This window comes from Brachycentrus maculatus, unplaced genomic scaffold (genome assembly GCF_059751285.1).
Source record: "Brachycentrus maculatus isolate JH-2025_06_01 unplaced genomic scaffold, ASM5975128v1 h1tg001361l, whole genome shotgun sequence".
Taxonomy (NCBI): Eukaryota; Metazoa; Arthropoda; class Insecta; order Trichoptera; family Brachycentridae; genus Brachycentrus; species Brachycentrus maculatus.
The window spans coordinates 1,048-13,256 of NW_028282016.1; the positions used below are offsets into that span (position 1 = coordinate 1,048).

The 12,209-nt window shown below is 28.8% G+C and overlaps 1 protein-coding gene across 1 annotated transcript; it reads right to left on the reverse strand.

Annotated features, from left to right (window-relative positions):
- Positions 1 to 771: 771 nt before the first annotated feature.
- LOC148299080 (uncharacterized) lies at positions 772 to 9,395 on the reverse strand. The gene is made up of 2 exons (XM_088276393.1): positions 8,749 to 9,395; positions 772 to 1,443 (listed from the first exon to the last, which is right to left on the reverse strand). The coding sequence occupies exons 1-2, from the start codon at positions 9,323 to 9,325 to the stop codon at positions 1,157 to 1,159; spliced, it is 864 nt and encodes a 287-aa protein (XP_088132519.1). The 5' UTR covers positions 9,326 to 9,395; the 3' UTR covers positions 772 to 1,156.
- Positions 9,396 to 12,209: the final 2,814 nt, after the last annotated feature.

The window sequence follows — 12,209 nt, forward strand, 5'->3', positions numbered from 1 at the left end:
TATATATATATATATATATATATATATATATATATATATATATATATATATATATATATATCTATATATATATATATATATAAACAATTTAACTCTCGACAACATAACATGACATTCCTCTTACCTACTGGTACATCTAAGAAAATCACTCAAAATATTTCCATGATTTTGTGGTTATAGCGTTGTTACGACTAAGGAGGTTGAAAGTTTATGATAAAATTATGGAAGCTTAGAAATAAATATGCATTAATACTACTCTAAGAATGAGTAAATTGAAATTTATATATGTTTTTAATAACCCGCAAAATCTCTACTTTTAGAGGCTTGTCTGCAGGTAGGATGGTAAGGATAGGAAAGGTAAATATATCACAAATACCCAGACCAATTAAAAAAAATCTTTTTTGAATTTATTTTGCACTTGGTGGGAATCGAAACCGCTACACTAGTTTTGCAGTCGAGCGTCTACCCAACTGATACTATTATAACAAAATATGTTGAATTAAAATGATGAGGACTATCATTTTTGAGACATATAAACTAAATAGGCTATAAATCCTGGTATCTACATGATAGACAAGAAGAAATTTCAATGGTAACTAGTAAATATTTAAAAAAAATAGTGTTTTAAACCTTTTTTGCCGTATATTTAATTAAGTATTACGTAGAAAAAATTAATATCTCATTGCTCATATTTCAATAAGTTTTAATTTAATATTTTAAAACTGTTCTACATAGGTTCGTTGTTAGGGCGAAAGGTAAGAAAATAGATCATTTTGAATTCCAATTGTATATTCAATCAAACAAAAAACAAAACAAAATAAACAAAAATAAAAATATAAAGAAATAAACAAAACAACAACTCAACAAAAAAGCAAACAAAACAAAAACAAGAATAAAACATAAGCAGCTGAAAGTAAAGAGAAATAACAAAAACGACGAAAGGAAGGTACAACATAAAACGAAAATAAACATAAATAAACCGATCAAAGATATCAATATAGAATTCAAAAATATTTAAAGATTTTATTGTCAATAAGTTAATAATAAATAAATAATAACAACGTTTTGAATACGGTTCCGGTTTCAATTTTTTACAAATAAAAAATTGATCGGATGCTTTTTTCTTAAATTAATTTGTAAAGGGAATCATATATAATTATGGTTCCTTCTTCGCCAAGTGCTCAGGGAGTTGAATGTCAATGGATCTGCCGTATCCGTGGCCGTAATGTTCCCCGCCGTGGTAGTCTTCGTGACCGGACGAGTGGCTGTGGCTCTGGGAGTATACTGGCTTGGCCACGATCTCGTACGTGGAGTGCTTCTCTCCTCCAGAGACGAGAGACTTCAGGGCGATCACCCCGGAGAGCAGCAGGGCGAGGAGGGAGGTCATCAAGGCCTTACCGGCCATGAGGGCTAGACCGCCAAGAGCGATTGATGCGAGGGTTCCTGAACAAAAATATGTTTTATTAGTATGCGAAGGACAAACTAATCGCAAATGATCACAGTCTCAGATGCGGTGACGATATATAGAAGCCGAATGATGGATTAAAACTGCTTTTTTAAACATTTTAAATGTACTCGCGATTGTGAAAGTAAATATAAAATATAAATCTTTTTTTATTTTATATTATTTATATTTTTTTTATTTATTTCATAGATACACAGATGCATTCATAGATACATATTTATTTCATAGATACATTTACTATATGTATTACGGTTCTTTAGGTATGGCCTGTGTTGAGCCGAAATACTAACATGTCAATACAATTTTTATTTTTTTATTTTTTTATTATTATTATTTGTTTGTTTTTTTTTTTAATTATTAGAAAGGTTAATTGAATATTTCTTTCAAACTTTTTTTTACATCTCAGTATAAATAAAGAAGTATTTGAAAGTCTAAGTACCTACAGAGCTATCTATCAATCTATCATGGGCTGTTAATTCCCAGACCTTCATATTCTTCTTCATCTAAGTCGAGATGTCAAAAAAATGTGAAAATAACTCCTGAGCAAAGAAAACCTAGATGTGTGAACAAGTATTTGGAATCAAAATGCTGTGAATTTCATTAAAATTTTCCCTTGTAAAACTCGTAAAACTTAAAATAGGTACAATTATTTTAAAGTATGTGTTTTATGTAGTATAAGCATTGTTTGAATTTAAATTATTGAAATGATTGCTTGTAACATATATTTTTTTAAATCTTGACTCACTGCTTTCTAACGTCGATATAAGGAAACCTTGAATTGAGTTATGGTATAAGTGCTAATAGAGCCTTAAAAGTTTTACTGCACTCTACTAGATGGCGCTATTTTTTAATGTAAGGATGCTTAAAACTAAAGTATTTTTAATTAGCTAACTATGAAAAATTTAAATATTTTGTAAAATATAAAAACATAATGCTATTAAATACACGTGTGTACTTTTTATTCAATTATAGTAATATATATGGCTAGTTCATCGCCTTAGAGTAGTAGTTAGCATATTTGGCCACCATGCTGCTGGTTAAGGGTTCGATTCTCAAGGTTTAAAATTCAAATGACATGATATGGAAAAGTTTTTAGTTCCGTTAAAATTATATTAATATTTTGTTTCATATTTTTGAAATCAAATTTATAATTTTAACTTTTAAAAGTATTAAAATGACATAAGAAAAGTATTTGTTTAAAAATTTATTTATACAAAAAGATTTATCAAAATTGTATCAATTACTTTGAGAAATATAATTTGCGTTTACCTCTACACGTATAAGAAAATTATTCTTAATTTATGACAAAGGAATATTATGTTTATTTTCGTTGTATATAACTGAAACTCAGCCATAAAATGGTTGAAATAAACCTTTCGTTCGAATTTAATTGTTTTTTTCGTACTTAATTTATTGTTTAAAATTCATTTAGACATCTTCAAAATTCCTCAGATCGTTAAAAAACCAATGAATCTACTAACTAGACTGGAAATTATTAAAAATTTAACGACACTTTCTACCGTTTTCATTAAATTTTACATCTTGTTCTGGAAAATACAAAAAAAGAAACCAATGAAATTGAAAATAATTGCAAAAAATAGAGCGAAAAAACTAAAATTATGTACGAATTATGAAGAGTTAAAAATAGCTTTTTATCAGAATTGTTTTTATGAGTTATTACCAATTATTTCTAATAAATCATAAGTGTGTATATCATTACTTAAAAAAAAACTGTACCATACACTTTCTAAGTCAACGAACCAAAGAAGCATGAATGCTTTAGAAGCGAATCTTGTTTTAAAATCATGTTTCAACTGGAGACGTAATGTAAGATAATTGTATTTTTAGGATATCAAAAAAATAGATCCGTCGGAATCCGTCATGGGAGAGTGATGGCGGTTTTGTTAAGAATATATATATTCTATAAGAGAAAATGAAAGCAAATTATGATACTTACTTAAGTATACAAAACATTAGATCAATTTAAAGATACGTTTGTACATTATCATGAATACACGCTTAATTTTTGTTATTGTTTATAAAACTTTGTATTACGATTGTTTAAAGCGTTATTCAAAACAAATAAAATTTAAAATAAAGTAAATAAAAAATATCGGTATATTTCAGCATTTGGGAGCATGTTTATTGACTGATTTTTTGTTTGATTTGTAAAACTCCTTAATTTATGTATATTTTAAGTATTAAATTGGGTTTTTGGGTCTACTAAGTTGTGAATACTTATTTTTAAAACACATAAAAATAAACTTTGTGACAATTGTTTCGCTTTGTTAAGGCATTATTAAACTACTGACACGTTTGTTGTGTTATTACAATATTATTCTACATAATAGTATAAAAAGGTGTAATTTATATTTTATTAAATATAAATATAATTATGAAATAATTTGCAATTTAAATCGTTTAAAATTTCAATAGTTGCTCGTTGGATCATTCAATTTGTTAAATTATTTTTCAAAGTATATTATTATTATTATTATTATAAAAATTCTTCATATATCAATATTAATTTTTAATACTGCATTGGGTATCTTGATTGCTACTTACGCGATGGTAAGGTGATAAATTCAGCACTTCAGGTACCAGTCAAGGGTAATATCAAATAAATATTAAAGTGTAAAGACACTGATTAATTTTGACTTTGGATATCGAACCCGGGACTACCAGTACGGTAGCTAAACGCACCAACTCTACGGAGGCTGACATATAACTGGTGCATAAATAAACACTTTTTTAATTTCTAAATTAATTGCGATAGTATTCTTTTTTCCCCTTTTAAGGTCGATTAAAAGAAAAGTTAAATCGATTTTATCAACTACTAATTTAATTATTTTAATTTTAATCTTAAAATAAAAATACGTAATTGCTTATATAGGTCTATGAAATTAATTAATAAAAAAATCAGATTAATTAAAAAATATAAGCGAGTGACTAGAAGTGCTTTATAAGTAGAATAAATAATAAAAAAACAAAAATCAAAATTATTTAGTTTATATAAAAAAATAATGAATCAATTTACAAAATTGTAAGTGCTCGTTAAATTATTTTTAAGTGTGAATTAAAATAATTTTTAATAAGTGAAATGCGTGAATTCAGTTAAAGAAATAAAAAATAATTATTTAATTTCTCCTAGTTTAGATTTAACGAGTAAAAATAATTAATTGATTTAAGTGCGGGCCAAAACCGGAGCGAACGGTTGGTTTGGAGAAAAAAAAACTTTCACCATACGAAATGGGTGTGGCTTGGTGGTGAAAACATTAATCGCACTTTAAATGTATTACATTTGGGAAAGAAAGCGTCGCAGATCGAATTACAAAAAAAAACTTTTCTCCAATCAATATAATAACACTCTACGACTGATATAACTAGATATTTTTTCGTACAAAAAGAGAAATTAGACGAATATATTTTCACTTTTTTTTCGACTTCTCAAAATTAAATTAAGAAGAATATGGCAGTTTGGCTTATGGCTTATTAAGTTATCAGTTTACACAGTGCAAACTCACCATTCACAATTCACCATGTTACACGTGTGTAGAGTGATCACTTATCCAGCCTATAAAAGGTCATAAGCTCTTAAAATACCCGGACTTCTATATTTTTCATCATCTAATTTGAGATGTCAAAATAATTCATACGTGGAGAAAACCCAGATTTGTAAACAAGTATTTAGACACACTAAAAATGTTAAATAAAAGTGTTTAAACGATGTTAAAAAGAAATAATAATTTTTTTATTTAAACACTGCATTAAATTTTATATAGAAACTTCAATATGAGAATTATTGTTGAGAGAAAGTAATTTAAAACCAAATTAACTGTGGTGAAATTTGTGTTAAGACCACATCAGAAATCAAGTTCGCGGAGCAAGTACCTTTCTTCATATACGCTAATAATAATACATCATTATCTACTAACTACATCACGTATACAGGATGTAACAATAAATACATTAAATAAAATATTTTTCTTAAATATTACTAGTAGAATAAGCATTTACTGATCTGAACTTAAATGGTGATTAAGATAATTAAATTTAATTCTGTAAAAAAATTATATTTCACCATTAACTATAAAAATACATCTTTTTGTAATACATTAAATTATTTTGTTAATTTTTTTTAGCAAAAAGTAATACTGATTAATTTAAATAAAATTATTAAAATTAAAAAAACTTTTGCCATAGTTTTAATATACCGTAATCCTTTCATTACCCTTGAAAGTCAGTTCAAAAAGTTTTTATTTGGAGCATTAATTTATATTCAAAGATTCGAAGACAGAATTTAGACTGATAATTTTGATGTAAAAAAAATAGCAAATAAAAGTATTTCCTTATATTCGAAGCGCAAGCATTATAATGTGGTTTGAAATGTATTGTTCGGCGATGTTTCTATGATTTATTTAAAAATATAGATTGGTATTAAATATTAAAACAGGATAGTTAAAAGCTTCCTTTTTTAAAGTATTTTTAATGATGGTGTTCACAAAAAAAATAATTAAATACTTTATTTTTCCAAAAATTAACGTAATATAACAGGTGTTTTTGTGTTTTTCCCTAACCGTGACAATGTTTTATACTACATTACAGCGGTAATATCCACCATTTATAAAATAATGTTTAACTGATCCATTTACTAACCGTCGTGAAAGTCCTCTGTGGTATAAATACAAAAAGAAATAACAATAAAATCACCATTACTTGTTATTAATATGACTTGCAATACTTGCCCATTCAGATAATATGGTAATTTTTCTCACATCCTGTATATCTAGTTCAAGTTTAAGAGCGGAACAAAGAACGAGTTATATTTTTTTGTGGTCAATCTGACCACGAAATTGAACCTGCACTTTTTTTTAAATCACATACGAATGTATGTCATTTTATTTTTAAATCGACCATCGAAAATAACTGACTTCTCTTTTTTACTGTCAGGTGTGGTGTAGTAATTTTAATTATGTTATTAAATGAACAATGAAAATTAATTATCATCACTTACTGGCGAAACTCATATGTGGATTTACCAATTATTTATTAAAGATTAATACTATTTTGTTTAACTCATCGTTATTAATAGTAATATCGAATCAGATTTCTTTTAGAAACATAATTTTAATACATATTTGTTTTAATGACATACATAATTCTTGGATTTAACAGGTTATAATTAATAATAATAAAACTCTTATCCGCACCCCAATGGTGCATAGGGCACTGCGTCATATAAACGCAGTGTTATCTTGATCGTTTACACGTGAAGGAAAGGTGATCAGCCCTCCGCTTCAGGTACCAGTCCAGGGTAATGTTGAATAAATATGACAGTGAAAAAATCACTTATATTTATTTTACCCCCCTTAGGAATCGAACCCGGGACCTCCAGAACGGTAGCCGAGCGTGCTGACCATTACACTACGGAGGCGGACAAAATTACGTTACAATTACGCTAAAAAAATTAAAGTTTCAACATAATTTTATTCATTTTCTCTGAAGAATTTTCATCCCCAAAGTAGTGATTTGGCGAGAAAAATATTACAGTTTTAATCTCCTGAGAGAAGAGTGTACCTTAGTTTTTAGACTGACTTAATAACACGTGTGATTGATATTTTGTGTATGTTTTACTTTGTAACAAATGCTATGGTAGTAGTATATAGACATGTTGGCATGGTCGTGCGTTGGTTGTCAAAGAGACGGATGTTAATTACCATAAGGAGTATTTTACATTTTGTTAAATTTTTTTAAAACAATAAAAAGGGCATTTTTTTTTACTTAAATGTATATAATTGTTTTATTGAAAAAATATCCGCGTTTAATTAATTACTGTTAATAAATTTTATAATGACCACAGTTAGCTTTATTCTAAAAGGTAACTGTGAACGAATAAAATGCTTTTTAAAATGAAACATATGGTGAATGTTACTATAATTAGAGATAATCGTCCGTTTTTATTTATCAAGATAACTATTAAATGAAATATACGTTTATGATCTATGTATATCACTCATGTGATTCTCCAATTTCCTTGTAATCTTATGGAGGAAAAAGGTTTTTTTTTAAATTAATCTATTGAAAATTATATACTGTATTGCGGTGTTACTACTACAACTGAGTAACAATTAAACTGTTAGGAAATTGAATTATGAGATTTTGAGGAGATTGCTTAATTTTTTTTTCATCATACAAAAAAACATACAAAATCGTAATGATTTCAATGTCTTTCGATATATTTATTACTTGATGCATATATTTTTACACTTAAAAATAAATTAATGTTTTAGTGGATAACTCAAAAGCAAAGATCTCGAACTAACTGAATTCTGTAATCACCTCACGATATGATGTAGATAATTTTGCAATTAAAAAGGTGATGACAATCCATAACATATCGCTCACTCCTTTCAAGAACGTCATAAATCAAAAAACTGTATTTTTCAGGAGAACGTTTTTAAAGTTTAAAAATATAACACAATGTATTAAAAATAAATATCAAGCCACTTATTGAACTTTTTACTACGCAACAGATCTTTTTAAGTAAAACATGAAGATTTTTTCTCCATTTGAAATTTTTTTTGTTTATTTAAAAAAATAATTAAATAACACCTTTTCTTAAAAATGCAAAAGCAACATTTTCTGCCCTGTAGCGGGTAAATATTAAGTTAAAAATATGCCTCTTTTGCTGGGATATAGTTCATTTTCTGGGCATTCCGAAAACATGCACAACTGAAAATTTACGAATTTTGATTTATGACGGTCTTGAAAGGAGTGAGCGATATGTGTCAAAAGAAAACTATTTCGAGCCTCATAAAAGAAATGACATATATTTTATTTTTTTTAAATATATTTCGGATAGTTTGAAATTAAGACCGTGCATAAAAAGTAAAAAAAAGTGATATTTGGCACCCCTTTCAATTTTTGATGAATATCAAAAAATAAAGATTATTTTCAGGAAATTATTATTAACATACGTCAAAATTGTATGTTTGAAAGGAATAACTTTGCCGAAAAGCTCCTTTACAGTAATAATGACGGTTTACAGATTTATTTCTAGTGTGTAAATGTAAATTAAATAAGTATTAAATGAATTAGCAATTTATACGTACCTTTCAGCATCAAAATGTTAAAAAAATATTCTTTACATACATTGGAATTGTATGTTTAAATGCCATAACTTAATCATAAAGCTTTGTTACAGTAAAAATGATGGTATGGAGATTTTTCCTTGTGTAATGTAAACGAAATCATTCATGAATGAATCACCAATTTTTACGTACCTTTCATCATCATCATCATGGCGATAAGTCCTCCCATTCCTCCCTTCTTTCCGCCTCCTCCTCCGAATCCACCCTTGCGCCTTCCCTCGAACGCGGACCTCCCCAGTGATCCTTCAGCTCCCAGCTCTAAGTTGTCCTTGGCGTCATCGTCGAGCAGCTTGAACTTCAGGGAGTGCGTGTCCAAGAAAGATCCAATCTTGTACATCAGGTAGGAGTCCAACCTCTTCTCGGGCTCGTTGGGGAAGCTCCTGGCTAGCTCGGCGACCTTATCGGCAGTCTTGGTCTTCTCATTTCCGGGTTCATTGACAAGAGTCAAGCCAGGAAGGAGGGCGTAGTCACCAGATTCTGAAAGCCTCTCAACGAACTGGACAACGTCCAGTTTCAGGCATGTCGGACTGTAGGATGAGTCGCAATTTGTTCCTAAGGATCTGGCTGTGAATTCTGCCGGGGTTGGGGCCTTCGCTTGGTTAGTAGCCTCTGCAGGACTGATTTTGTAGGACGATGAGAAGATCCCTCCGATCTGCATTAGCAGGATAACAGTGGCGTACGCCTTGCCGGCGTTGAGTTTAAACGCCATCTTTGTCTGATGAAGCTACGGCGCACTTTGCACTAGTTCTTATCACAACTGTTACAGATTTTTAAATGATACTTGTTTTGGAGCACAGTTTGCTTTTATACTGACAAGCGGTATCCGAATGTATGTACCAGGACCGGATCGCTCGCTCGCAAATTAAATCTTCGGTGGGGATGAGAATAATGAAGACTCTCGTTGCATTAATGTTGAGTCATTAAATTTAGTATTATTTATGTGCAGCATTTGGTCTACTATAGAGGCTTCCGCTGATTGTGCCTCACAATGCATCATATTACTACCGAGATATGTGTTCAGTTCACAATAAAGTAATGTATTAAAAAAAATACTGTGTTTTGAGAAAAATTAAGAAAAATAAAACATGTATAACTGACTTACATGGGGTAAGAAATACATTAATGATTTGAACTAATTGACGTTTAATTAGTTCTCCGTGTTAAATATATACTTGAAACACATGTCGGGTAAGATTCATAATTTTTATATACGCATTTTATGTGATGGTTACAAAAAAAGAGAAATTAATATTTAAAAAAAAAAAATTGTAGTGACATTTCTTGGTGGAACTGAATTTTATAGAATAAAATAAGAACTATGTAACTTTTTCCATTTAAATTTTATTTGACCAGCAAACGGGTTTCGTTGTGACCAACATCATCAGACTGGTGATGTCCCAGTCTGGTGATGTCGGATACGACAAAACCCGGTTGCAGGCTAATGTGGAAAAATGCATAGTTAGTTGTTATTTTATTCTACAAAAAAAAGATAATACATATGACCAAAAACTGATTTCTTTTTTATCAATAAATCGTTTAAAAAATCATTTGATTTTATATATATTCAACATACACATTCACCTTATAAGCTTAAGACAAATGTGTCAAATCGTATTTTCTCTTATTACCTTAATAATAAATAATTAAAAAATATTAATGTTTTTTTTAAAGTTTACAGTGATTTTTCTTAAATGTTTCGAACGAAATATAAATAATTTTGAATATTTTAAAGAGTGGATAAGGGCACTTTCTACGATATTTTTTTAGCAATTAAAGTATACGAAAATTGTAGAAAGTAAAACTAATTGCGATTGAAAACTGGATTAATTGATTATGCGTACTTTAAATGGTAACATCCGTATATAAACATGCATCCGTTGATATATGATAAATAAAACGCTGATTTTAATCATACGTTTTAAAGTGTAGTATGAAATTGAAAACATGGGCACGTTCAAATAATTTTTAATATAAAATAAACCACTTGTTTAAGACCACTTTTGCGTTTTTGGTTGTAAACAAGTATTGAGAACTACAGACATCAACAGAAGTATTGCCATCAACAGGTGATAAAATCTTGTCGTATTCAAAATTGGTATAAAACAAGCATTTAATTTTTACAATTGAATTATCATATAATTTTGTAAAGTTAATGCCAAATCAATAAATAATAATAATAAATATAAACTAATATTCTTGGGGGTACTGCATTTTATATAATAATAAAAAAAACAACGATGAAGCTTTTTCCACATTAATTTTGTTTTGAAGTGACCGGGTCTCGTCAATATCGACATCAGTCTGATGATATTGGTAACGACGAAACCCGTTCACTGATCAAATAAAGCAAAAGTAGAAAAAGCTACTACGTTTTTGTTTTATTAAAGAAAAGAATATTCTTGTGTATTTTATACAGATGTAAAATTATTTTTTGACTTGTTGGGTAGATGCTCGCCTGTGAAACCGGCGTCGTGGGTTCGATTGCCGCGAAGTGCAAAATAAATTTAAGAAAGATTTATTTTCAATTGGTCTGGGTGTTTGTGATGTAATTTTCAAATTTACCTTCCCTATACTTACTATCCTACCTGCAGACAAGAAAGCTCTAACAGAACTTTTGCGGGTTTTTCGTTTAAAACAAAAAAAAATCAAGTCAGGTCATATTTTAAGGGTGAATTGTGTTTGTTTTTCTATTTTTTTTTCATATTCTGAGTCCATGAATTTAAAACTAAATTCAAAAACATAAAAGACTCACCCCAACCTAGACTCCATACCAAGGAATATTTATTTTTATTTTTAATTTACTTTGTTTATAAAAAAATAATAACTGTAAAACGAACTAAACACAAGTATCTACATGTACTTAATAAGAGAGGTAATAACGTTATACAATCTTTAATATTTTGTTTATTTACCAACTATTTTGTATTATTTAAATATATATTTTGAAAAAAAAAAAAAATCATGTGTTTGTGTAATATAAATACATTGTAAAAATAATTCAATTCGACGTAACTCCCAAACTTTTAATTAATTTTATTTGATAACTCGTTAAAAAGACTTCAGACTCTGTTTTGCTTTCATAAATAATAACGAACCTAGTTTTTGCGTAGGATCTTCACGCAAGAAGAGGTTAATTATTCACTGGTTTTAATACAAATTTAGGCTATGTCCGGTTTCGAATTCTAGTCCATTCACTAATTACTCGTCCTTTTATTCAGATTAGATAATTTTAAAATAGCACTCGCATTCCACCGTCGTTTTGAAACAAGTTTAGTGTCGAAGAATAATAATTAAGTGAGTGAATTTTCGACTGGTCCGTAGTTGATCTGGAGCAATGGTCATATTATAATGATTGGTGTACTTCGGATGGACTAAATATTTGACATCTGGGGGGAATTTTATCTTCCGACATGCTTACACAAATCAGTGGTTTTAATTTATTTTATTTAACCCGTCAGTTTCCAGTTATAACTAAACTCCAAACCAAGGAATAATTTTTAATTCATATTTTACTTTGTTTTGAAACTTGATGTTGAAACTTTGAGAAAATTACTCATTAAAAAAAATATTTGTACAACGAACTCCTTCTCTAA

Excerpts from the sequence above, each read along its gene's own strand:
- LOC148299080 (XM_088276393.1), bottom strand. The coding sequence starts at position 9,325 with ATGGCGTTTAAACTCAACGCCGGCAAGGCGTACGCCACTGTTATCCTG. Across the intron at positions 1,444-8,748 it reads CATGATGATGATGATGAAAG|GAACCCTCGCATCAATCGCT; the intron begins GTACGTAAAAAT and ends ATTTTTGTTCAG.